This window comes from Bicyclus anynana, chromosome 19 (assembly GCF_947172395.1).
Source record: "Bicyclus anynana chromosome 19, ilBicAnyn1.1, whole genome shotgun sequence".
NCBI lineage: Eukaryota > Metazoa > Arthropoda > Insecta > Lepidoptera > Nymphalidae > Bicyclus > Bicyclus anynana.
The window spans coordinates 11,266,558-11,293,171 of NC_069101.1; the positions used below are offsets into that span (position 1 = coordinate 11,266,558).

At 35.4% G+C, this 26,614-nt stretch overlaps 1 protein-coding gene across 1 annotated transcript; it reads right to left on the reverse strand.

Moving 5' to 3' along the window:
- Positions 1–13,487: 13,487 nt before the first annotated feature.
- Positions 13,488–25,001, reverse strand: LOC112045127 (acidic juvenile hormone-suppressible protein 1-like). The gene is made up of 8 exons (XM_024081207.2): positions 24,911–25,001; positions 23,924–24,057; positions 21,388–22,209; positions 20,811–20,980; positions 19,926–20,179; positions 18,789–19,001; positions 17,821–18,006; positions 13,488–15,467 (listed from the first exon to the last, which is right to left on the reverse strand). Exons 1-8 carry the CDS (start codon positions 24,999–25,001, stop codon positions 15,196–15,198), a joined length of 2,142 nt encoding a protein of 713 aa, XP_023936975.1. The 3' UTR covers positions 13,488–15,195.
- Positions 25,002–26,614: the final 1,613 nt, after the last annotated feature.

Here is a 26,614-nt window from a genome sequence, read left to right on the forward strand (position 1 = left end):
TCGGAACTCAAACTCAAACTCAACTCAAACTCTGCTCGGAGTTTTTAGTCAAGATTGAGATGTAGCCAAGGGCTAACTTGTAAAGAATTAAAAAAAACCAAAAGTTTAACGAGTATAGTATGTATGATAATATTCGAGGATCGAACCTAAGGCCTTTCGCCATATCAGTGGTGCTATTTAGGCTATCACTATCCGTAGCCGAACAAGTTGACCACGAAACCAATGGGACATTCATTTAAACAACAAAAGATAACCCTTACTTATCACTACGTGAGAGACAGTTAAAACATTTGTTAATATTTTTGTTTCACCTACCAATCAATGAAAAGACAATCTTTACCGATAAATAAAATTTTAATTGTCTTTCGACGATATAGAAACAAAAAAAATATTTGACAATTCTGTTTTTCACAAATCCCGCGGCAACCAATTTTTTTTCGGGATAAAATTTTATATGTTGCTTTACTCTTCTATCTTTTAGTGAAAGTTCAATTAAAATCGGTTCAGCCCTTCCAGAGATTAGCCTGGACAAACAGACAGACAGACGGACGGACAAAAATTAAAAAAAAATACGTGTGGCACTCGGGGACTAGTATTTTTTATCGACTTATGCAATTACCTATATTTATTTATTTATGCAGTATTTTTTTCTTTAGAAAATAATAAAAGAATAAATAGATAAATAAAAATAAATAAAACAATGTCTTTACGTTGAGCTGGAATCGAACTCTGTTCTAATGAGTTTTGGCCCTTAGTTTCACACCACTTGTCCATTTGAATCGATATGATAATGTCGAAATGTGTTCACTTAATACACGGCTTGGGTCATCATCATCATCATCATATCAGCCGATGGACGTCCACTGCAGGACATAGGCCTTTTGTAGGGACTTCCAAACATCACGATACTGAGCCACCAGCGAATCCCTACGACTCGTTGGATGTCGGGCTTGGGTGTTAGGTTTATATACGTTACGGAATTTCTTGATTTCTGTATCGATGACACAGAAATCAAAAAATCCCGGCCCCCCTTAAGTGTAAAAGCAAAATATAGTAACATTTAACCCCCAATCTGACTTAATTTGGTGCTTCCCGGAGAAAAAAAAAATTTAAGGAGATTTGCGGCTCGTCTATTGGGCCTCCCAACTTTGATACAGGGCCCCAATGCAAGCTACGCCACTTTTAGAAAGTATAAAATCCTTACCCAAGCTGGGAATTGAATTTAGGACGTTTCTGTTGAGAACCTCGACGGCCTCCGTGGCGCAGTGGAATGCGCGGTGGATTTACAAAACGGAGGTCCTGGGTTCTATCCCCGGCTGGGCGGATTGAGATTTTCTTAATTGGTCCAGGTCTGGCTGGTGGGAGGTTTCGGCCGTGGCTACCACCACCACCCTACCAGTAAAGACGATTTAGCGTTCCGGTACGATGCCGTGTAGAAACCGAAAGGGGTATGGATTTTCATCCTCCTCCTAACAAGTTAGCACGCTCCCATCTTAGACTGCATCATCACTTACCATCAGGTGCGATTGTACTCAAGAGCTAACTTGTAAAAAAAAATCCACATCACTACCAATTGAGTTAAAGAAGTCAAAGGTTAAAAGTCCCAATTAAATGTAGGTAAATAATCCATACCCAATATCTCCAAACAATAATATCAACATCCGATTCAATATCAAGATCAAGGTTAATTTTAAGTCATACACAATAGTAAACGCCCGCGGCTTCGCCTGCGTGGAATTATTCTTACCTCAAATAACATAGGACATGTCCCAATTTTGTATGGATGCTGGGCCGAGTGTTAACTAAGCAGAACAAATTATTTATAGGGCTTTATAGGGCTAAAAAAAAATTAGAACCCGCATTTTTTTTAATTATAGTACGCGCGTTAACAACTGAGTCTTAGGGCCATAAATCATTTCTCTATATCTATCTCGCTTGCACTTATGGGTCTTATGGAGCCGTCTATAGTATGCGCGTTATCATCTGAGTCGTCCGGTCATAAAAGTCAAAAAAGATAGGAATGTGCAGCGCGCCTACCTGCGCACCCTAATTATCGATAAACGGCTACCTGCGCACGTGCTAATGATGAGTCAATAATGATTTGGACGATTCTGATTGGTCGGTTTCTAATGTAATTGCATTGCGTATTTTTTTTGCTATAAATGTGTTTACTGCAATTAAATAAATACATTCATGTGTTACTCGTTGCGCACTATGGATACTTTATTTTCTAACGTTGATCTGAAGAAATTACATGGCGATATTAGCCCTCAAGCTCGAACACTGATTCACAACGTATTCCTGTTTCTCAATGAATTGAAAAGTGATCCGAATAAAGTGGCTTCTCTAAATTTCAACAAACCACGTGAAATGGCCGCATTTGTTTGTGGTGTGAGCAGAGCGACAGTGGACCGAATCAAGACGGAAGTATCACAATCAGGCAGTACCTGTATACCAAGAACAAATTTTAAGAAACCACAAACCGTCACTAATATTGACGATTTTGATAAAAGTGTGTTGAAGCGAACTGTAGCTTCATTTTATGAGAATGGAGAGTATCCATCCGTGGCGAAAATTTTAGAAAAATTCCGTGAACAATTACCCGATTTTAAATGCGGCAACACTTCAATGAGAATACTACTGAAGGAGGTTGGGTTCCAGTATAAGAAAAATAGCGAAGGACGTAAATATTTAATGGAAAGAACTGATATTGTTTGTGCTAGAATGGACTTTTTAAGGAAATTGGATTTACTTAGAAGAACTAACGATCAGCGACCACGTTTCTATCTAGACGAAACATGGATTAATCAAAACCATGCAAGAAAGAGGATGTGGCTTGGAAGCAACGATGAAGGAGGTTTCAAGAATCAGCCTGTGGGAAAAGGCCAAAGATTAATAGTTTGCCATGCGGGTTCTGCAAGGACTGGCTTCGTTCCAGATGCGAAGCTAATATTTAAAGCGGTGAAATCAAAGGATGCTGATTACCACACAGAAATGGATGGCGAAACATATATGGCATGGTTTTCCGAATTCCTGAATCTACTTGAAGAGCCCTCAGTTATAATTGTCGATAACGCAAGCTATCATTCGATACAGTTGGAAAAGATACCCACAAGAAACACGAGGAAAGCTGAAATTCAAGAATGGTTGACAAAGAAAAAGATTCCATATTCCAGCAACGAAATTATTGAAGAATTAATAAGAAAAGTAAAAGCCAGTAACCCGCAGAAGGTCTACGCTTTAGACCATCTGGCAAATGAACGAGGTCATGAAGTAATAAGGCTCCCTCCATATCACTGTCAATATAACCCAATAGAATTAATTTGGGCACAAGTAAAGGGAGAAGTTGCGAAGAATAATAATACCTTCAAGATAGCAGATGTCGAAAATCACCTCCACCGAGCCATAGAAAATGTCACACGAGAAGACTGGGCCAAATGTGTTAGGCATGCCGAAGAACTTCAAAACAAAGATTTACAAAAAGCTCTAATTAGAGATCACGCGCCGCTTATAATAAATTTGGCAGAAGACGAAGATTCTGATGATGAAGACTCAGATGAAGATTAATTTTATTTAGTTAATAATTATATAATATGAAATATGTATTATATTAAATCAAATATTGTTAATTTTTTTAATTTTGTGAACAAGATACGATAATAAACTTTACTTATCGATAATATGTCTTTCATTGTTACACCCTTCACTAGACGGCTCCATAAGACCCATAAGTGCAAGCGAGATAGATATAGAGAAATGATTTATGGCCCTAAGACTCAGTTGTTAACGCGCGTACTATAGTGAAGGGTGTAACAATGAAAGACATATTATCGATAAGTAAAGTTTATTATCGTATCTTGTTCACAAAATTAAAAAAATTAACAATATTTGATTTAATATAATACATATTTCATATTATATAATTATTAACTAAATAAAATTAATCTTCATCTGAGTCTTCATCATCAGAATCTTCGTCTTCTGCCAAATTTATTATAAGCGGCGCGTGATCTCTAATTAGAGCTTTTTGTAAATCTTTGTTTTGAAGTTCTTCGGCATGCCTAACACATTTGGCCCAGTCTTCTCGTGTGACATTTTCTATGGCTCGGTGGAGGTGATTTTCGACATCTGCTATCTTGAAGGTATTATTATTCTTCGCAACTTCTCCCTTTACTTGTGCCCAAATTAATTCTATTGGGTTATATTGACAGTGATATGGAGGGAGCCTTATTACTTCATGACCTCGTTCATTTGCCAGATGGTCTAAAGCGTAGACCTTCTGCGGGTTACTGGCTTTTACTTTTCTTATTAATTCTTCAATAATTTCGTTGCTGGAATATGGAATCTTTTTCTTTGTCAACCATTCTTGAATTTCAGCTTTCCTCGTGTTTCTTGTGGGTATCTTTTCCAACTGTATCGAATGATAGCTTGCGTTATCGACAATTATAACTGAGGGCTCTTCAAGTAGATTCAGGAATTCGGAAAACCATGCCATATATGTTTCGCCATCCATTTCTGTGTGGTAATCAGCATCCTTTGATTTCACCGCTTTAAATATTAGCTTCGCATCTGGAACGAAGCCAGTCCTTGCAGAACCCGCATGGCAAACTATTAATCTTTGGCCTTTTCCCACAGGCTGATTCTTGAAACCTCCTTCATCGTTGCTTCCAAGCCACATCCTCTTTCTTGCATGGTTTTGATTAATCCATGTTTCGTCTAGATAGAAACGTGGTCGCTGATCGTTAGTTCTTCTAAGTAAATCCAATTTCCTTAAAAAGTCCATTCTAGCACAAACAATATCAGTTCTTTCCATTAAATATTTACGTCCTTCGCTATTTTTCTTATACTGGAACCCAACCTCCTTCAGTAGTATTCTCATTGAAGTGTTGCCGCATTTAAAATCGGGTAATTGTTCACGGAATTTTTCTAAAATTTTCGCCACGGATGGATACTCTCCATTCTCATAAAATGAAGCTACAGTTCGCTTCAACACACTTTTATCAAAATCGTCAATATTAGTGACGGTTTGTGGTTTCTTAAAATTTGTTCTTGGTATACAGGTACTGCCTGATTGTGATACTTCCGTCTTGATTCGGTCCACTGTCGCTCTGCTCACACCACAAACAAATGCGGCCATTTCACGTGGTTTGTTGAAATTTAGAGAAGCCACTTTATTCGGATCACTTTTCAATTCATTGAGAAACAGGAATACGTTGTGAATCAGTGTTCGAGCTTGAGGGCTAATATCGCCATGTAATTTCTTCAGATCAACGTTAGAAAATAAAGTATCCATAGTGCGCAACGAGTAACACATGAATGTATTTATTTAATTGCAGTAAACACATTTATAGCAAAAAAAATACGCAATGCAATTACATTAGAAACCGACCAATCAGAATCGTCCAAATCATTATTGACTCATCATTAGCACGTGCGCAGGTAGCCGTTTATCGATAATTAGGGTGCGCAGGTAGGCGCGCTGCACATTCCTATCTTTTTTGACTTTTATGACCGGACGACTCAGATGATAACGCGCATACTATAATTAAATAAAATGCATTTTTTTCATTAGCTGACAACATTAGTTGAGAATTTTTGTAATGGCAACATGCTCGCAATTTACACCCTGACAGTTCGTTTAGAGCGTTTTTAAAGCGATTTAAAGAATTGTTTTGTTTCATGCTTCTCTGTCTACAATTTAATGTTTCTTTTTTTAACTTGTGTCTTATTGACATTTGACAATATTACATGACATTGACATTGACAGTTTACACCGGGTATCAATTCAATTCCACTTATTTTTATTGGTACTTACTTACTTACTTTTGAACACTTTTATGTATTGTCTATGTTTTATTTGTAGACAAGGGGGTGAAACGAAATATATCTAATTCTCAGAATACAGAAAACCACCAGAAGGAGTGATAGCGCAAAGAAGTGAAGCCATTTAAACTACACATTTTACGATTACTCACTCTGTGTTTGTCGTGTTGTTTGACGTGCTATACAGGTGACAAATTTAATTAAATTAAGCCGTCTTGTGCTATTCCTTCGTGTAAAAATGCCGTTGGTAAAAAAAAGAAACTGAATAGGATCACATTTCACGTGTAAGTAGCACAAATAAATATTCCTATGTTAAAATAATGAATAATTTTTACGTGAATTTAGTTGTCATAGAAACCGATGACTTCATTTTTTAAGTGTTGCCAATGTAATTGTTTTGATTTTCCCTACTTTTAATTTCAATTCAAGGATTTATTATTTATGTAAAATATTAATCAACTAAATAGGTAGGCATAGGTTCCGGCAATTAAGTTGAAATAAAATTGTGGTAATCAGCGCAGATAAAGAAAGTGTAAAATAATCTTAAAGCTTTAAAATTTTACAAATAACAATGGCGTGCTATATTATAATAAGTTCGTTCGTTCTTGTCTGTTTGTGTGTTTGTTTGCACATTTGTTTGTTTTCGTGTGCTTGTTTGGTCTTTTGTTTGTTTGTGTACCTACTTGTTTGCTTGTTTGTTTGAGCAAGAGGATTAAATAAAATATTTTTATCTTCAAAACACATTCTTAAAAGATATTAAACCAATTAAATGGCCTTATTTATACTTGAATTTTAAGAGACATAAAACGTAGAGAAATAAGACGAGATAATAATAACTGTGCACGCGATTGAAATACATATTTATAATAATAATATAATATAATTATATGGAATATATAAAATTATTATTGTAAATATGTATTTCTTTAGTTTGTTAGTTGATAAGTTTTATAATAACCGTCTTATTATATCTATTATTTATTTGTCCTTGTCTTAAATTTTTTAGAGTTCATTTTCTTGCTGACTCTTAGCAATCACTAGAAAACCGGTCCCACTGTTTTTATTATTTACCATACAAGTTAACATTTAATGTGATGAACTGTACACTTATTGTTTTCCTTTTAACATTATAAATTTTTACCACAAAATAGGGAAAAATTTAACAGCCTCATGTACTAGCAACATTACGCGGGTGAGAATTGCGACGAGTGCAGGCTGTTGTGTACAATTTTTGGACACACTGTGCACTATAGAATGACATCTAAACGTGGCTTCTGGTGGTTTTCTGTATTCTGAGATCTAATTAATGCGGGTTCCAAAAATCTGAAAATTATATTCTCAACAGCAATTCGTATCTTCTATCCGTAAAAAATACTATTATTGACCTGCTTAAAAATTATAAATAATAAAGGCCCATTTTGGGACATTTTCATACAAAGTTCCGCCGCTTCTTTCCCGTCACAGTCTAAGATCAGAACTAGAAAAGATCTTCACTCATCCGTTTACTGAATGAAAATAATGTCTCAAAACGGTGAAGGATAAAAATTGTGCGGAAACCTACATATCAGAAAATTTTCTTGATTCTCTGCGTGTGTGAAGTCTGCCAATCCACATTGGGCCAGCGTTTTGGACTATTGGCCTACTCCCTCTCATTCTGAGAGAGACTCAAGCTCAGCAGTGAGCAGAATATGGGTTGATATTGATGATGATGAAGTAAGTTTTCATTACGATATAATCTAATCGTAGAACAGTGGTGTTGTGCATCTAACATAACAATTTTATACAGTGATGCTACAGTAGTCTGTACTTACAGTAGTCTGTTATAACTTATTGTTTATTCAATTACACGATAATGAAGAATGAAGATAGTTCATAACTTCATAGAAGACAGATGCTGCGGTGGCTTCTTTATGTTCTAATACCGACAATATCTTTTGCATTGACGTTTCTCCCAACAGCTTGTGTGCCCTTCAATCATTAAAGGTTTTTGCTCAGATCGATCTGAACAATCTATATCTAACTTATAACAAAGCTATAATACATTATTTTGCAATTTGAGATTTTACTTATACCATTTGTAACACCAAACGTTACCGTGGCATAACGGACGCCAGCGCCATCGAGATTCTATACTAATAATACGAATTCTGTACATTTTGTACATTCTGTATATTGAAGATTTTTGTTGGGGGGCATTATATAATCGATACTGAAGCTAAAAATATTTTTTTTTACGATTCTTTGTCTGTTTGTCTTTTTTGTTATTCGGGCATCACGATGAAACTACTAAATGAATTCAAATGAAACTTGGCACGGTTTAAGACCATAATACTGAGAAGGTTATAGGATACATTTTTTTTGCAAAAAAATAAGAAGGGGGTGAAATAGGGTTAAAAGTTTGTATGGAAGTTCCTTCAGTTTTAGAGTTACAGTTTTAAGAATTTGCTCATAAATCAAAAAAAGAATACAAAATATAATGTTATTCAAAAGCTTTTAAAATTCAACCCCTAAAGAGGTGAAATAGCGTTTGAAAGTTTACATTGACGCGGACGAAGTCGTGGGTGTACGCTAGTATTTTATAAAAATATTTTGATATTTTTATTGAAAGCTCTTTTCACTGGAAGTCGGTTAAATGACATACCTCCACATAATCGAACTGTCTCTGAGATAAAATATTGGATGACTAGTAGTCGCCGCGCGGTTTTACCCGCGCGGTTCCCGTTTCCGTAGGAATACGGGGATAAAATATAGCTTATAGCCTTCCTCGATAAATGGGCTATCTAACACTGAAAGAATTTTTCAAATCTGACCAGTATTTCCTGAGATTAGCGCGTTCAATCAAACAAACAAACAAACATACTCTTCAGCTTTATAATATTAGTATAGATAAGAAATATTTCGATATTGACCTAGGTCAAATACTCGCTATCTCCCAACTTACCTATATAATTAAAACGATTTTTTGCGTATCATTTATGTTGATTATGTGTTGTTTTATAAACATTATGTACTTACAGAACGTAAGTAGGTAACAACCTGGGTATGTAATCTTAATGCGTGTTTTTTTTTCACGTATGAAATCCGTGATCATTATCAATATTATTATCTAGCGGACACCCCGCGGTTTCACCCGCGTAAGCCCCATTTCATTGGGATTTCAGGGATAAATTACTCGCTGATAATGTAGGTTTCCATCAGCAAAAGAATTATTGAATATTGTTACATTGCTTAGGCGTGAAAGGGTAACAAACAATCTCACATTCAAAGATTTTTTAATAAACAGCAAACTCAGTGATAGCCCAGTGGATATGACCTCTGCCTTGTAGACGTGATAGCTCAGTGGATATGATCTCTGCCTCCAATTCCGGAGGGAGTTGGTTCGAATCCGGCACGGGGCGTGCACCTCCAACTTTTCAGTTGTGTGCATTTTAAGAAATTAAATATCACGTCACGTGTCTCAAACGGTGACGGAAAACATCGTGAGGAAATCTGCACGCCAGAGAATTTCTTAATTCTCTGCGTGTGTGAAGTCTGCCAATCCGCATTGGGGCAACGTGGTGGACTATTGGCCTAACCCCTCTCATTCTAAGAGGAGACTCGAGCTCAGCAGTGAGCCGAATATGGGTTGATAATGACGAAACTCAGAAAGGTTTTTTCTTTGTTAGTTTATTAAATACGGACGCCCGACATTTCGTTCGGGTGGAAATCGGTGTAAGCTTTCAAACCCTGTTTCACCTATTTCCATTTATATTTTGTTGTTTTATAATTATAATAAAAAGTTCAATAAGTAATCATTTTACAAAACTATAACTCAAAACATGAATGATTTAAATATTAAAAAAAACTTCAACCCTTTTTTAACCCTTTAGGGTTAGAATTTTGAAAAATCTTATTTGACATTAATTATTTTATCCCTGGAGTGGTCGCGTGGATTACAGGGGTAGTCCACCCAAAATGGAAAATGGAAAAACGGTTAGCCTTAGCTTATTGCACTTCTAGGTACTTTCAAATGGACGTTTGAGAGATACGTTAAAACTCGCGTAAGCACCAGTCCACAATAATTGTGTCACAGGAGCTCCGCAAAGTGTGATGGATTACATATGTAGTCCACGCGACCACTTACGTTAGTATTTTTGACATATCGATTGAACCAACAATAGCAGCCTTATACAGTTGCAGTCGATGTTGCGTTTAAATACGCAACGTCGACTGGCCTGAAGAGTGCGCGAAGAAGCACAATAAATTCGTGCACAGGGTGCAAAAAGTTAATTTTTGGGTATCATTCATGTTCCGAAAATAGTAATTGAAGTTAGGTATTACAAAATTTTCGTGATAAATGTGGAGATGATTTTGTTTGTGCTCATTATTTTCGTAATCTTTATACAATTAGATTTTATGACTTTATGTAATAAAGAAAGCTACATGAATTATATTATATTTCACAGTATAAAAAAATATGCTCAAATATGTTTTTATTTTACTTTGGAAATGGACTACATTTGTAATCCACGCGACCACTGTAGGGTTAAGTATTTTTCGTGATAGATTTAGAACTTAGCATACAATTGGATTTTATGATTTTATGTAATAAAGAAAGCTACATGTTATACATACATACATATTATATTTCACACTATAAAAAAAGTATGCTTAAATATTTCTGTAATTTACTTTGAAAATGGACGACATTTGTAATACAATTCCAAGTGACCACTCCCGTTACTTTTAGGTACGCAACCACTGTAGGGTTAAGTATTTTTCTGGTAGAACACATACAAATTTTTACAAATTTAACTTGACAAATAAAGGACTTTCCATATAAACCCTTTTCAACCCTTGTTCTTCTGATTTAATTTTTGCGACATGAAGTATCCTATAACCTCCTCCGTATATATTCTCAAATCATGCTAAGTTTCATTTGGATTCATTTGGTAGCGATATATAATGCCCTCCAATTAATTAATATATTTTCAGTGTAAAGAATTATACGTGTTACAGTTTTATTATACTATGGACATGATAGGAGTATGATGGGTTATCTTACTTTATACCTATGGTAGGAACATGGGTTGATACTAAGGTTGCCAACATTTTTCTTAATAAATGTAGTATTTTTCATATTTAAGCTGTAAAAAATATAGTAGGTACACATAAAGAAAATATTGTATTTAATAGAATAAGCAAAATTTAGACGAAGATAATTGCATTTTTAATTAAAAAATTTTATTAAATTAGGATTAAATTTTTTTATTATATTTAGGATTAAGTCACAACTAGCATATTGCTTTCTACACCTCTGGTTAAATCTTGTTTTTTTTTTCTTTTCAGTTAAAATGTAAATGATTCGCAATGAGGTTTTTTTTTAAACACACGTGGGAAAATGTCGTTCTTGTCTTGCAACACTACTGCTCTCTATAATGAAATACTAACAATTCTTAGTAGTTGAGACAACCACGTTGTAACAATTCTTAGTAGTTGAGACAACTACGTTGTAATGTGTGCTATGCAAAACAGATGGCGCTGCACACAGTGCCATAAACAGTTAACAGATGGCGGCTAATGTTGCATTGAGAATTTAAAAACAAAAGTAAAGTCCTTTTCATGAAAGAAGTCTCCTAGACGCGGCTCTAATGTCTTAATAGCGCTCATTGATAATTGGTAGGTAATGGCGGTCTTATTGTCATTTGTGTAAGGCGATGTCAATTTTAATTCAGGTTTTAGCTGACTAGTTGACTGGTTTGAGCGGGACTTCTTTCATGAAAAGGACTCTATTAGCATAAACGTAGTTACCCTAGACCAGGGTTTCTCAAACTTACGGCTTCATGTACCTCTATACCATATTATTAATATGATAAATAATAGAAGATAAGTAGGTAGGTACTTAAAGTTTGTGGTGGTCTCAGGATAATCGAAATCGAAAAGGAAATACCGTCTACAATGTCGAGTTGTGTGTTCAGGAAGTGTAAAAACTATATGTATATACATAAACAAATAATGGAGTTAAAGACAAAACTGTGCATGTGTGCGCTCAGTTTTGTAGCCTATTATTCGGACCACTTTTTTCGGTGATTTTGTAGGGACGTAACCGATTTATAGTATAAAATTATCATTATCTTGAAACCTCTTTTACCAATATTTTTAATAGTTATTTTTACAATTGTATGTGTAGAAACCGATTTGCGTGGCGAAACATTCTTCATATCTTACTGCATAAAAACCAGACAAAGACATCCTCTTCCATTCAGCTTAATAAGTTTTATTTACAGACATTAAATATTTTACTCCATCTAGTTCTTCAGCCATGAGCCATTTGATAGGTACTACTGTCAAATGCAGAACCACCGGAGGTTTGTGAACCCCACTTTGAGAAACCCTGGCATCGAGCAGATCCACTTCCTAGTTGGTTCAGTGGTCAGCCTTTGTGCTTTCAGATCACGGGGTCCCAACTCTCATGTTAGAGTCTTAGGTATAAAATACTGAGGTTAATTAATTTTCAGAAATTTGGTGAAAAAATAAAAATTTGGTGTTGCTACTAACACCCTCGTCCACGGAATACACGTTAAGCCGGCATTCCTGTCATTTATCGTTAACATCATCAATAGCACTAGCTAGCACTATAAGCCCGCTAACCCACATTATAGCGACATGGTGTGTAAGTAAGCTAAGCTAAGCTAAATTAAACTAACTAAATCTAAGCTCCATATACCCTGTTCTATAAGGTGCACTGCCCATGCAGTGGGCCGTTAGATATCAATGTTTACTTGCTATTACAACCGGGTGGGCGATTTCAGGGGAACTAACTGTAATTCCCTTTGACATCGACCACAGCTCACAGTGCGAGGTTTTAAACGGAAATAATACTTTTTGTTCCGTATATGGAAATCAAGTGTCTGTATGTCCGAGCTATGGTGGTGTGTATGCAGTGAAGCAAGGCAAGGCATGGTATCTTCGTGGTATACGAAGCGGAGATCCGAGTGACCGGGGACTTTGCTTTGATAGAACCGTATATTATACTGATTTTCGGAACTATGTTGAGTGGATAACGGTATCTTAAACACGGGCTAGTAGTTTCGGAATTAATTCAAATGCTTTTTTTAACTTTATTATATAAGTAACCTGGTTTTGTTTTAAACAATCTGATCTATATTATAAAGTTTTTATTCAAGAGAGGATAGCGAATTTTTAATAAACCAGAAAAGAACAAGTTGTTAAGAAACTTCATTATTCTTAGTTTTTACAAGTACCTATTTTAAGTTTTGAAATAAAATTATTTCTAAGTTTCTAAGTTGAATTTTTCCAATGTCGGTCTTTTCAGTTTATTTTGAGTTATATACAATAATAAACTTGTAGATTTTTTTTTTTATATTATAATTTATACATATTTACCTTATTTAGTAATTTATTCTATCTTACTATTGCCGTTTAAGTACCTATGATCAATTTAATACAATGTAAAATTTAATTCAAAATGAAATAACTTTAAAATTATTCCTATTTTTAACAGACTTCAAAAACGAGGAGGTTCTCAATTTGGTCGGTCAATATTTTTTGAGATGATGACTATTTGTGTATTTTTTAATTTAGACACACACACACACCTACTAAACGTAACGTACATACAATGTGGGTAGGAAAATAAAAAATTTCTAAATACATATTTTCAAATCATTTTATTTCTTTCTTCTAACAACATAATAATCTAAAACATTTAATATTAGATAGGTGCAATGATTAAGCGGACGATAGAAAGAGCTATTCTTGTAGTGTTTCTGCTTGTTACAGTCAAGTTGCGTAGACCCGTAGACAAATCAGAGTTACCAACATAATGCAAACCGCAAATAAGTGACCATTGGACGACGACGAATGGTTCGACGAAATGATAGACATTAGAACCCCAGACATGCAATTCATTATCTTTAACGTATGTTAGTTGACATAAACGAAGTAGGCAGATGACATTTCTCAATTGATTTGATGTTTATTTCAATAGGTTGATAATAAAGACCAAAATAGTGAATAGGCCAGCTGGGTGTTAGAATGTAACACAACGATACACGAAGCACTTCACTTCCCATTATAGGTGAACCGACCGTCATAGGGAGTCGTTGGATGCAAGCAGTGGAATTCATAGACGTTGTGGGGGCGCCCCCAGGGGATCGTTCACCGGCTGAGTGTCGAATTTAAACTATGCGATTGGGGATTCGACACTCAGCGGGTGAATGGTCCTGGGGGTGCCCCAGGTTTGGTAGTCCACACATAAAAAAGGTAAAGCAGTTTACGTCTATCGGCTGAGATGATTGGTGATAATGAGTATGACGTCATAATATACAATATATATACCAAAAGTCTTAAAATAAATATTGAGATCTATTAACGAGCTGATTGCTATGTAGATTGTAGGTAGTGCCTATTATTAATTCGAGAGCTGAAAGAATTATTCTGTAACTGTTTTATGTACTCGACAGTGTGAGTATCGAGTTGGTTTCTATCTCTCTTTCGTTACAGATAGAGAGAGATTAAATGTTATGTGGGCTATAGTATTCTGGGCATAACTGAAGGGGTTTAATAAGTCTTTGGTATTAAAGCAATAATAAACACGATGTAATTAATAGGATGAACAAAAATATACTTATGGGTAATGTCATTCAATAAATATTATACATACTATACAAAAAAAATTATAAGCCTTTATAAAATGATGGTAAAACGATAATAGTCTATCCCATTGAGCAATCATAAGTTTTAAGTAGCTGATAATATTAATTAAAAATGATAATTAATCAGTCAAATCTCTAAAGTAAATTGACGAGATTTATACTATTTATTTATAGCATCAATGAGAATATTTGTACATTGTATAGTGAAAAGGTTTCTGGCATGGCCGTTTATTTGTATAAATAGTTTTTTTTTGTTATTGTTATTGCGCGTTTACACGGGAAATTTATGGAGCAGCCATCGCTTGTCAACACCATTGGATCAATGCGCAGCAATTAATGAAGGAACCTGGAGCAATTTCAATAAAGTTCGACAATTTTACCGGCAATATTGATTCAAATAAATTATATTGCATATTGCTTAATGTCATTCATAAGTAGATATTGCTGGATAGGAAATTTTCCCAAATTTCTTTCTGTCTTTTTCGTCTTACTTTCGCAAGGACGGGGTTTTGCCAGCCACTATATTAAAATAATTTCAATCAATGTATGTTCCCAGTTTTTTTACACGTTTCTGAATATGGCGTGGTGCTAAATGAAGCAGCTGGCGTTTCCTGATATACTTAGCATAGCTGATTCTGGACATAATATAACAAATATTGCCTATATGGGAGCATTTTTAATTACCCGTGTAAGTGCGCCTTAACTTTTTGTGCTCTTAAGCGAACATGGAGTTAGGAACAATGATGTCAGGCGTAGTCTTATGCGTGATTTGCACCTCCTGGAGCCAGAAGTTGGTCAGTCTCTTGATCTGCCACTCATGCAAGGGTCTGTCCAGGGGGAACCGCAGCGGGTAGCTGGTCATCCTGTTAGCACCAGTACCAATGCCGTACGTGTTTTCAGGGTTGACTCCTGTACCGTAAGGAGTGGCTGGTGCGTGGAACTCATGGATGTATACCAGGAATTGGAACGGCATACCACCGACACGTCCTGTAATAATAGAAAAATTATAATAAAAATATATGTTTACAAAGAGATCCGAAATACGAGTTTTCTGAATGATTATTTTAATTTTAACAGTTGATTATTATCAAGCAATAATAATTAGTTTTTTGAAAAGAGTGAAATAGAACATTTATGGACTTTGTGCCAGGCTTTGTTGCTTTCTGCAGTTTCACGTCTGCCGTGTGTACATTTCACACACATGAATTTTTTTCTTTTTAATTTCAGTAAAAAAGTTATAGACAGGATCTCTCGTGATGATGTTAGTATTGTAACGATATTGAACTAAGTATTATAAATTAGATGTTACAGGTAACATTAGAATAATTAAACTGAAAGTAGCACACTACTTTTGTCTTAATTATATAAAACAACTCAACAAGTAATCTATACTTACACTAGCTAACGCCGCGCAGTTTCACCCTCGTGGTTCCCGTTCCCGTAGGAATACGGAGATATTAAATAGCCTATAGCCTTCCTCGATAAATGGGCTATCTAACAGTGAATGAATGTTTCAAATGGGACCAGTAGTTCCTGAGATTAGTGCTTTCAAGCAAACAAACTCTTCAGCTTTATAATAATAGTATAGGAGTATAGATTAGAAAGAGAAAAGATTTGATTGTTTGTTTGCATTGAATAGGCTCCGAAACTACTGAACCGATTTCGATAATTCTTTCACTGTTGAGAAGCTACACTATCCACGGGTACTTTTATCCCTGTATTGATACGTGAACGGGCACTATGCGGGTGAAACCGCGTGGCGTCTGCTAGTATGATATAAATATTGTTGTATTATTTTCAACTGATGATGCAAGCCACAAGAATAACCACACGAGTGGATACGTGGGAAGCTGAAAACTATGACCTTTCGAATTACAGTCCGCCCACTAGGAATTATAACAGATTCGCGGAACAAGCAGGTATGTGTGGAAATAAACTCATAACAAGTTCAAGTATAAAGCATATTTTTAGGGTTCCGTAGTCCACAAGGAACCCTTTTAGTTTCGTCATGTCCGTCTGTCTGCCCGTCTGTCTGTCTGTTCGTCCGTCTGTTCGCGGTGTAGCGCAGAGACTATCACTACTAGAAAGCTGTAATTTAGCATGATTATGAACATGAAAAATGTCGACAAAGTCGTACAATAAAATTATGAAAAATATTTTAGGGTACCTGACCTACGAGTACTTAAATTAAAAATGGGGATGATTTTTTTTCGCTCGTTTAAATATATATATATATTCACGGTAGTATGGTATATATTGAAATATTATATTAGCTAGAAAAACTATTTGCAAGAAAAACTATATTAGCTAGCTACCAATTCTTAAAGAATTATAATCGATCGACGTAAAAAACATAATTTAAACTTAAAAATTGCATACAAAATCCGTTGCTAATTAAATAATAAAATCGTTCTTAAGATTAATCAGATTCTCTCAAAACTAGAACTATAGATGGTAAAAAAAAATTAAATACAAATCTTTTTTGGGGTTCCTTCCCTACATGTAAAGTGAGGATGATTTTTTATCTCGTCTATCCCATAGTGTGGTAGCATGTGCCACTATCGGTATTTTTGCATTATAAGGGTAAAAGTGCTCATTTTATCTACGGAACTCTACACTGCGCGTGCCTTGACACACTTGGCCGGTTTTATTATTTTTAAGGATGGTAGTGTGAGAAAAATAGATTAAAATTTAATTAAATTTTTTCATCAAAGCATAGTACATAAAGTTTACTTTACTTTGAAGATAATTAAGGCTTAAATTTCTCTAAGGCCGCAAGGGTTTGTCTCTCTGGCAAACATAATAACATAATATCTCATATATATTATTTACTCCAAGAAAATTGTATGTAAATCCAAAATATAAAAATTTCGTTTCATGATGTTTGATGTCTGAATCTCCGATCACTCGACCGATTTTAATTTATTTTTTTGGATTTTTGTAGATATGAGAATATATCGTAATAGTATATGTATATATTACTGCCCTCTACCCCTGTTAAAGTGAACGCAGCCATCCCTGCATCTGACATTTGGAACGCTGTATACGCTCTTGTCTTGTCACTGTCAATGTCATGCCAGTAATTGTACTCGGCCTTCTGCTATCGGACAGATTCAAATCCAAATCGCATCTCTGTTTTGTTATATTAATCATATTTCTACTAATTAAAGTGTATATTCATACATCTTTGTTTCTATTATTTCTCAAATAGTTCTCATTAACCCCCACCCTACGATTATTATGAGTATTAATTAGTATTAGTAATGAATGTTTTTTACACGGCAGAACAAAATTTGCCGTATCAGTTGATAAGGTTAATTCTTAATTATTCTTCACTTACCCTTAGGTATCAAGAGTCGGCGTGGGAAGCCATCAAAGAAGTTGTTGTTATCGATAACGAATTGGCCGTTTCCGTGCAGAGCGTTGTATGCCTTCCTGTATATGTCATAGCCAGACGTCCATTTGTCGACCTTGAATACTTTATCCGCGTCCGAGTCCCGTTGGATCACCGTCTCTCCTTGTGGTACTGAAAATTAATTTTTAACCTTAGGCTAATAACCTATAGAAGTAAAGTAGTTTAAGGATAAAATCCGGAACGAGGAAATCCGTAGGAGAACGAAAACGTAATTGATATAGATAGGTATAAGCTTCGATAGTCCTAATTGTTTTAAAAAGAAATTAGATAGAGTTAGATAGTGTTTTGTTTTTGTTTTTTGTTCTATACACACATATTGAGTTTTACATGTAGTTTAACTTTAATCTAAATTTAATATTGTTCTTTTTACATTATAATTCTGTATTAATTATAAATTATTTTATATTATTATACCTAGTTCGAACTACTTTCTTGTTTTAGTCGGGTGCCAACGATTTTTGGTTTTACCGCCCAAAAATCGTTTGTACTCGGCTGGATTACTGGAGTAGTGCGAATTAGGCCTTATCCTTATCCTTAGTGCATGCTGTGACAACCAATAAGTGAGTATGCAATAATTGCCGTAACTTATATATTTCTTTATATTTTATTATAAGATTTTTATTGTAACCTGTTGGTGTACTGTTTAAAATAAATAAATAAATAAAACTTGTGGTTAACAATAGTGGGCCAATAATGACAATGCTGCAACATGAAACCACGGGCATGTCTCTCAATAAGCTTAAAGTTTATAAAAACTTTGAGCTTATTTCAATTAGGCTTAACTTCCGTATAAAAAACGCAAGCTAAGTCTAATTGAAATAACTATATGACTTCAACTTTGATGATGAATGAATAAAACATCTAGAATGAATAGAACATTCAGTTCTACTTACGTTCATAGACGAACTGATCGAACTGGAAGAAGTTTTGTGTGTTCTCATGCAGAGGGATTTCGAAGCCTTTGCTGTCATACTTGGGTGCTAAGAAGAACTTCACAACTACCGTCTTCGGGACTTCGCTCTTGACATAAACTCGGACCTTGAACTTCTTGTGGTTCAGTTGTGGACGTTGTACTAAGACGCTGAACTCGTCTGCTTTAACTTTACCTGCAAAATTGTTATTAATAAACTGTAGGTACATATAATGATACGAGCTTTTGTACGAGTATTTACTACTTCACATTGATGGTAGGATTCCACTGATCCGCATCGTAAGTATCGGATGCGTCGCATCAAATGGATTTTTAATTTGACGGTAGATAAAATCCCTTCAATGGGATCCGTAGGACAATGCAGATCAGTGGACGCTCTTACTCACTTATTCTATACAAAGAATATAAAAATCCGTTAAATGCGATGCGTCCGATGCATACGAAACCGATCTGTGGACGCCTGCCGTAAACCGACACCGATCGCTAAAGTGCATTTCTTTGCAGACTTTTTTGTACAAAGTCTCGAGCCAGACATAGATAGCTCATTCACTCGTTCATTGAAGTTATTCTGTGCACTTAGCATATACACTACATAAGCATGCATAGCACTGTGTGCAGGCTAGTTAAGATGACAAAAATAAAAAAAAACATAACGCATTAATGCATGTGAACGACTGTATGTATAATAAAATTGTATATTTTCTGATGTCGGCTAGCTTCAAACACTTGAATGAAGCTTTTCTGGCACGGAACTTTGTTTCTTTGTCCAAATTGTCGCAAAGAAATGCACTTTGCCAAGCGAGGTAAGTTGTAAGACATATACCTATTATCATCTAAATAAATATTTCCATATCCTAAAAACAAAGTCTTCCGCCTGCCTTGTCTGTCTGTTTGCAATGAATTCAAAAACTACTGAACAGATTTTTCGTCTATAGATAGATGATTCATGAATAAGGTAAGATTAGGATAAACAAGTGTAGTAGCTAAATTGGAATCACTTTTTGCGGTGATTTTGTAGGCACGTAACGTAACTAACGCTGTTACTAATAAAAAAATGTCTACCTACCAGTAATTATTGGTTCCAGGCATAATTACTTACTTTCAAACTCGTTCATAGGCAGAGCACTAGTAACATTGAGATAAGTATGCTCGAAGTAAGTGACCAGTTTATCAACTTCGACTTTCTGTATCTTGAGTGTGGAGAAAGCTAACTCTTCAGGTTTGTAGACGGGCAGGTAGGACTGCCAGAGTGTGATCAGATCGAGGACTCGTTTCCATATCATGTAGAAGGCTGGGTCACGTAGAGTAGTCTGATAAAGTTCTAACGCTGAAGGGCGAACCAGTGGGACTTGGCTGCAAAACAATCGATTCAATTTATAACCGGTCAAGTGCGAGCCGGAGTGGAGCACCTAGTGTCTAGAAGGTAGGAAGGGTTTTTAGCCTGTAAAAGTCCGGCACTACCCATCACGGATGTCCATGAGGATTTTCCACCCTAATAGGAAAAAAAAATAATAAACTGCGAGTTGTAATGTTGAGTAGGTACAATTTAAGAAAGTTAAGTGTTTACCCGAAGTTTTTTTACCAACTGTAAATAAGTTTATTGGATAGTAAGTAAGTCTTGATTATTTGATTTTTTTCCTTTAGTCAGCTTTGTTATATTTTTTTGTTTAATTTTTCATAATTTTAGATCAAATCAAAATCCGGTTTTGATTCTCTTGAGCATTTTTTGTTTTAGAAATTATGTTTCTATATAATTGTGTTACTTTTAAAATTATGAGAAACATAGTTATTTTCAACAACTATTAAAATAATGGAAAGGAATGGCGTAAAAAGTATCCAATAGGTACCACAATTATAAGCTATATGTTTGAGTGATGTATATAAAATTCAACTCCAAATATTTAATTTTTTGGAAGAGATCTACAATTATAAATATTATATAATTACATAATATAGTGATAATAGTAAGATAAATAATACATACTCATGCCAATAGTTGTATTTAGTCGCAGCCGAGTTTCCTAATAGATTTTTCCAGGCTGTAATAACACTGCCATAGTAATAGATGTTGGGAGAATCAACATTTCCTTCTATAGCTTTTCCTAGTACATCAATGGCTTCTGGAGTTCTTAAGTCAATTTTCTCACCTTTTTGCTAAAAAAAGAAAAATCCTTCAAAATCAGACAATAAATAATAAAAATCATATTCCGGCTTTTAAACCATTTTTGTTAGGATTTAGTTAGAGAAAAGTTACGAAAATTAGTTTTATGTCATTATCAAAGAATTAAAGCTTCATAACATGCATCTACTTCTAAAATTAAAAATAAAATTATATTACGTTAATTTCTTGTACCATCTTTGCCTTTCAAGTATCATGACTTTACGCTTAGTCAATACATTGATCTAAACATTCGTTTACAAAAATAAAACCTTAGGTATTGCTAAATTCTACTTTGTAATAATGACATGTATCTACATGTAATATCATATCATATAATGCCATATCATCTAGTATTTTGACCAAAAACCATACAGAAATATAGAATTTCATTTGAACTTACATTAACGAAGTATCCAATCTCGATCGCATCCCGAATTCGCCTCTCCAAAAGCTTAACCTTTTCAACGTATTTGATGAGTTTCGGTTGGTAAAGGTAGAAAAAGTTAGGCCTGTCAGGGAACGGAACACCGTTGTAATGTACTAGACCACTCGAATACCCCTCGACAACGAATTTGAGGTTGATATCCGAAATCTCATCCAGTCCATTCGACAGACGTTCCAAGTAATAACGAGTCACAAACTGTTTGCTGGCGAAATAGAGCATTTCTCCGCGTTTGAATTTCGATAGAGGACCTTGCTTCCCACTCATCCAGAATGGATAAGTCAGGTGATAGTTATAGTAAAGTGCGTTCAGAGCATAGTCATTCAAATAGTACGAAACTGGGGCGTAGTTCTCTACATAAGGCCAGATTGTCGTGTTCCATTTGATAACCACATTGTCTTCCCAAAGATATGTCTGGGGATACTGCTTCACGTAACGCTTGCCATGGCTGTTGATTCTCTGTGCAATGTTCATGATTTCCGCGTTATGGAAATATGATGGGAACACTTCGTATATGGGTGGAATAATGATCCCTTGAGTTTCTGGGTAGTGAAGAATAGCTACAGATAGCACGTAGATGAACAAACCCTCATTGATAAGTTCTCTGAAGTAAACTGCTGTTTTGTAGAAAGTGGTGTAGTCTTTTGCTGAATACAGAACGTTGAATAGAGTTACTGCCTCCCATTGGTGTCTGGGTTCCAAGATGTTAAATGGAACCGAACGAGGCAGCAACATGTTGTATTCCTTTAGATCGAAGAATACCTTCAGTGCGGTAACATTCTGGAAATATAAATTTTATCGCTGTATTAATATGTCCTAACTAACCTTTTAACTGCCTCTTTGGTCGAGTGGTTAGGTTAGGTTTAAATTTGTCTACATATTGATCTTTTTTGTTTCATCGCCAAATAACTTTCTTTGGCCTGTATGGACCGTTGTGTACACAACGTAGTAGCTTAAGTTTTAGATTCAAACAAGGAACTTAATATTCTGCACCTCTAACTACAGCTGAAATCTAGATCAACATGACAGAATTGATATTAAGAAAAAAAGCAATATAAAAGATAAGATAAGATAAATATACTTTATTTGCACACCACAAAGACAAAAACAAGTGAAATAAAAAACAAATTAGGAAGAGATCAGCATATAAAAGGCGGCCTTATCGCTAAGTAGCGATTTCTTCCAGGCAACCTTCGATTTAGGAAAACTTAAGGACATCAGCAGGTGGCGTAAAACAAAAATAACCATAGTATTAGTAATACACATACATACAAATAATTAACATCCTAATACATAAACAATATAACACAAATACCTACAATAATAAATAAAATACATATCAAAATATACTAATAAATACATTATATTGAAAATAAATAATATATACAGATCGTCTTTACTGCACCAGATAATGAGTCTTTACGGCATTTTTAAAAATGTCCAGTGTCTTTGATTGCCGTATGTTCATGTAATTTGGTGACGTTATAATATAGCATATTATAACGTCACCAAATTACATGAACTAGTAAAATGTAGTAGATTCATTAATATTCATAAGGAAACTGTTAGGGTGAGCCTTATCAAATGACTGTAGTAACACAGACCCTAATATAGCGACCCTTAACCCTAGTTAAGGACTCTCATTAGTTATAGCATCCTCTATTTCTAAGAAAGCCTCTTGACACATCCGTTTCAAGGTCTACTTGTTTAGCTTATGTCTTTGAATCCTTTGATGCAGCCATAAAATTAGTTATGCCATTTTCTGTAACCTATTTGTTATCTATCTATGTATTTAATATCTATATAACCTAGTCGTTAGAAGAACTGCGTTAAGAGCGCGCAGCACGTCGGTACGATATGGATAAAATTCGAAGCGCAAGCGAGACGCCGAATAATGACTTTCACGTGAGTGAAAAGCACGGAGCGATTGACGCGCGACGCAAATTTTATGACGTGAGCGCCAAAACCATTTTACCTAATTGCAAGTAAATTAAACAACATAACGAAAAACAAAATGGCCATATTCAAGATATATACCTAATTTTCTATACAAAACAAAAAAGTTTGCTTTTCCTGAGATTGAAAGCAAAATGTGAGCAAAACATTTATTTTAAAAAAATAAACTATCGAGAAAAGTTTTACAAATTGTGTATTTTGTATATAACGCATTGCATAACGAAGCTAAAACTTTGAAATATCATTTACCCAAATATCAGGCTCCTAACTTTTCCAGAATCTGAGATCCAGAACCATTTGTAACCACCAAATTACATATTGCACACTCTTAAACTTATACAAAAACGTTTATATAAAACGTGAACATAATATTCACAAAATTGACTATGTTATCTATTCGTTATATTATAAAATCATGGGCTATGCAAATTCAATTGTCGTTTCTACATAATTAATATCATGGACCCTTTTTCTAGTAAAGCCTGTTCACTCAGTCACCTTTCAAAACACGGTAGGAGTCAAATTAAAATATTCTTACTTCGAATTTCTGGATGTTTTTCTCCAAGTCCCAAGTGTCGGCGATGGTCTTCAGTTCCTTATCGTATAGGGGCTCAGTTACGTGTGTGTAAAGTTTGTAGAGATCTATCTGCCGTTGTAAAAATGTCTGATCGGCTGAAATAATAAAGTTTAACCATGGTAAATAAAAACCCGTAGTGCTACATCGTAACGATGTTTTATAATCGACAGTGCGAGTTTCGAATTAGTTTGTATCTATCTCTATCTATAGTAATGTGTTAGACAGAAAAAGATAGAAACGAATTCAAGACTCATACTGTCGAAATACAAACATAGTTGCAGAATAGCGCTGCTGACATTGTCTTCTTGCTTGTCTTATCTAAACTTATATAGCACACACATAGTTATCAACCTATATTGGGCTCAGCTCGGCCTAATCCCTCTCAGAATGAGAGGGATTAGGCCAATAGTCCACCACTCTAGCCCAATGCGGATTGGCAGACTTCACACACGCAGAGAATTAAGAAAATTCTCTGGTATGCAGGTTTTATTATTATGGTAGAGAGTATCAGGGTCTTATTATATTTAAGCAATCTTTGTAAACCTGCTTTCTGATGAATAAATAAATTATATTATTATTATTATTATTCCTCACGATGTTTTCCTTCACCGTTTGAGACATAATATTTAATTTCTTAAAATGCACACAACTGAAAAGTTTCAGGTGCATGCCCCGGACCGAATTCGAACCCACACCCTCCGGAGTCGGAGGCCGAGGTCATATCTACTGGGCTAGCACACACATATCAACTTGGCAAAGCGCAATGTTGGTTGATTCCCCACTAAGTGAACCGAGGACATCGAACGGCTTGCAGGGAGTCGCTGGATGCTGGCGGCTTGAGGCCGTTTGGTTAGGAATTCCATGCAAGAGGCCTATGTCCAGCAGTGGACGTCCAGCGGCTGTTAAAGATGACGATTCAGGCAATAACTTGTATTTTGGGTAACTTACCAATCTTCCCCGGTTGGGCAAGGAAATCCTTGTGGTCAGCGACCACGTGCGCGACCAGCAAGGCGCACACGCCTTGTAAAACCCGCATCATTTTGACTGACGCGACTTTCGCTGCTCAGGTATATTTATACCCAAGATTAAATAATTAAGTACAGTTTTATCTCTTAGGTCAATTGTTTTGTACTTTCTTTTAGTATCGATTGATAAGGGAGTCGATGGATCGAGAGAACATAATAACGAATCGGTGCTTACCTATTCATTCATTCATTATCAACCACACATCACATTCGGCTCACTGCAGAGCTTGAGTCTCCTCTCAGAATGAGAGGGGTTAGGCCAATAGTCAACCACGCTGGCCCAATGCGGATTGGCAGACTTCGCACACGCAGAGAATTTACTAAATTTATTGTAAATGGGGACACCGATAGCTTGTCTACAAACTCCAAGTCGCTCAACGTGCTATGGAGAGGGCTATGCTTGGATGGAATCTCTTTGAGGGATAAAAAGCGCAACAAAATTGTTACACAAAGAACGAAAGTAACCGACGTAGCTATCACATTAAAGTGGCAGTGGCTGGTCATGCTTATTGGACGGCCGATAGCCGATGGAGGTCCTTGAAGGTCCTTGAATGTAGACCGCGTCTCGGTAAGCAGATTGTAGGACGCCCCCCCCCATCCCCCCCAACTAGGTGGAGCGACGACCTCCGGAAGGTGGCTTTCATGCAAAAAGCCAAAGATAGAGCGGGCTGGCGCGGCTTAAAGGATGTCTATGTTCAGCAGTGGATGCGTAATGGATGATGATGAAGATGTCATAATTTCCGAAGCTTAAACCAATATCCCAAGTAGATTTCGCTTGTCAACGCCATTCAACGGCGCGTATTGTGAGAAGGTTCCTCACTCTGAAACCCTAACCGCCAATTGCTTGTTTATTGTAAATTGAGAACCAAAAGCCTTTGTTTAAAATTGAGAACCTTTATCAATTAAGTTCATATGTAAGTCATACCAGTGCAATTAGTACTTATTTATTTGTATAAAAATTTTATTCTTATCATAGCGAAAACAAAAATATTTTCAAAAGAATTATACGTGGCTTATCTACCCAAAGCTGTAATTATTAAATTATTTACATAATTGAGTCTATAAGTTTCAATCAACTATTGGATATTAAAACAGATTATGTAAATTTTATTGTACCTAATTAAAATAGCAACACTGATGTTTAAAAAGAATGATATAATCTATGTCCAATTTCCTCTTTCTTCTTTAAAAATGGCCGATGTGTAAGTACGTGTTATTACAAGTGATTAACAATATAGTTACATTTAACAAGAATTCTCGTTTATTTTATCCACTGCGCACCTTATGTTATTAGGTTATGGGCCCAGAATAATAAAAAAGTAATATTTACAAAAAAGTTTAAAAAATCGAAGAGCAAGTTGATTGTCATCACGTGGTACCGGCAAATAACCTTACAAGTTACAAACGAGAAAAATGAACGACAAAGGAATGTCTGTTGAAAAGTTTAATGGTGAAAACTTTAGACAATGGAAGTTTCAAATAAAATGTGCTCTTAAGGCAAAAGGAATCAACTTAAAAGTGGAAAAGCCTGCTATAGAAAATCAGGCATGGTTGAAGAACGATGGGATGGCAATGTACATAATCACGTCATCAATGGAATTGAGCCAGATCACATTAATTGAAAATT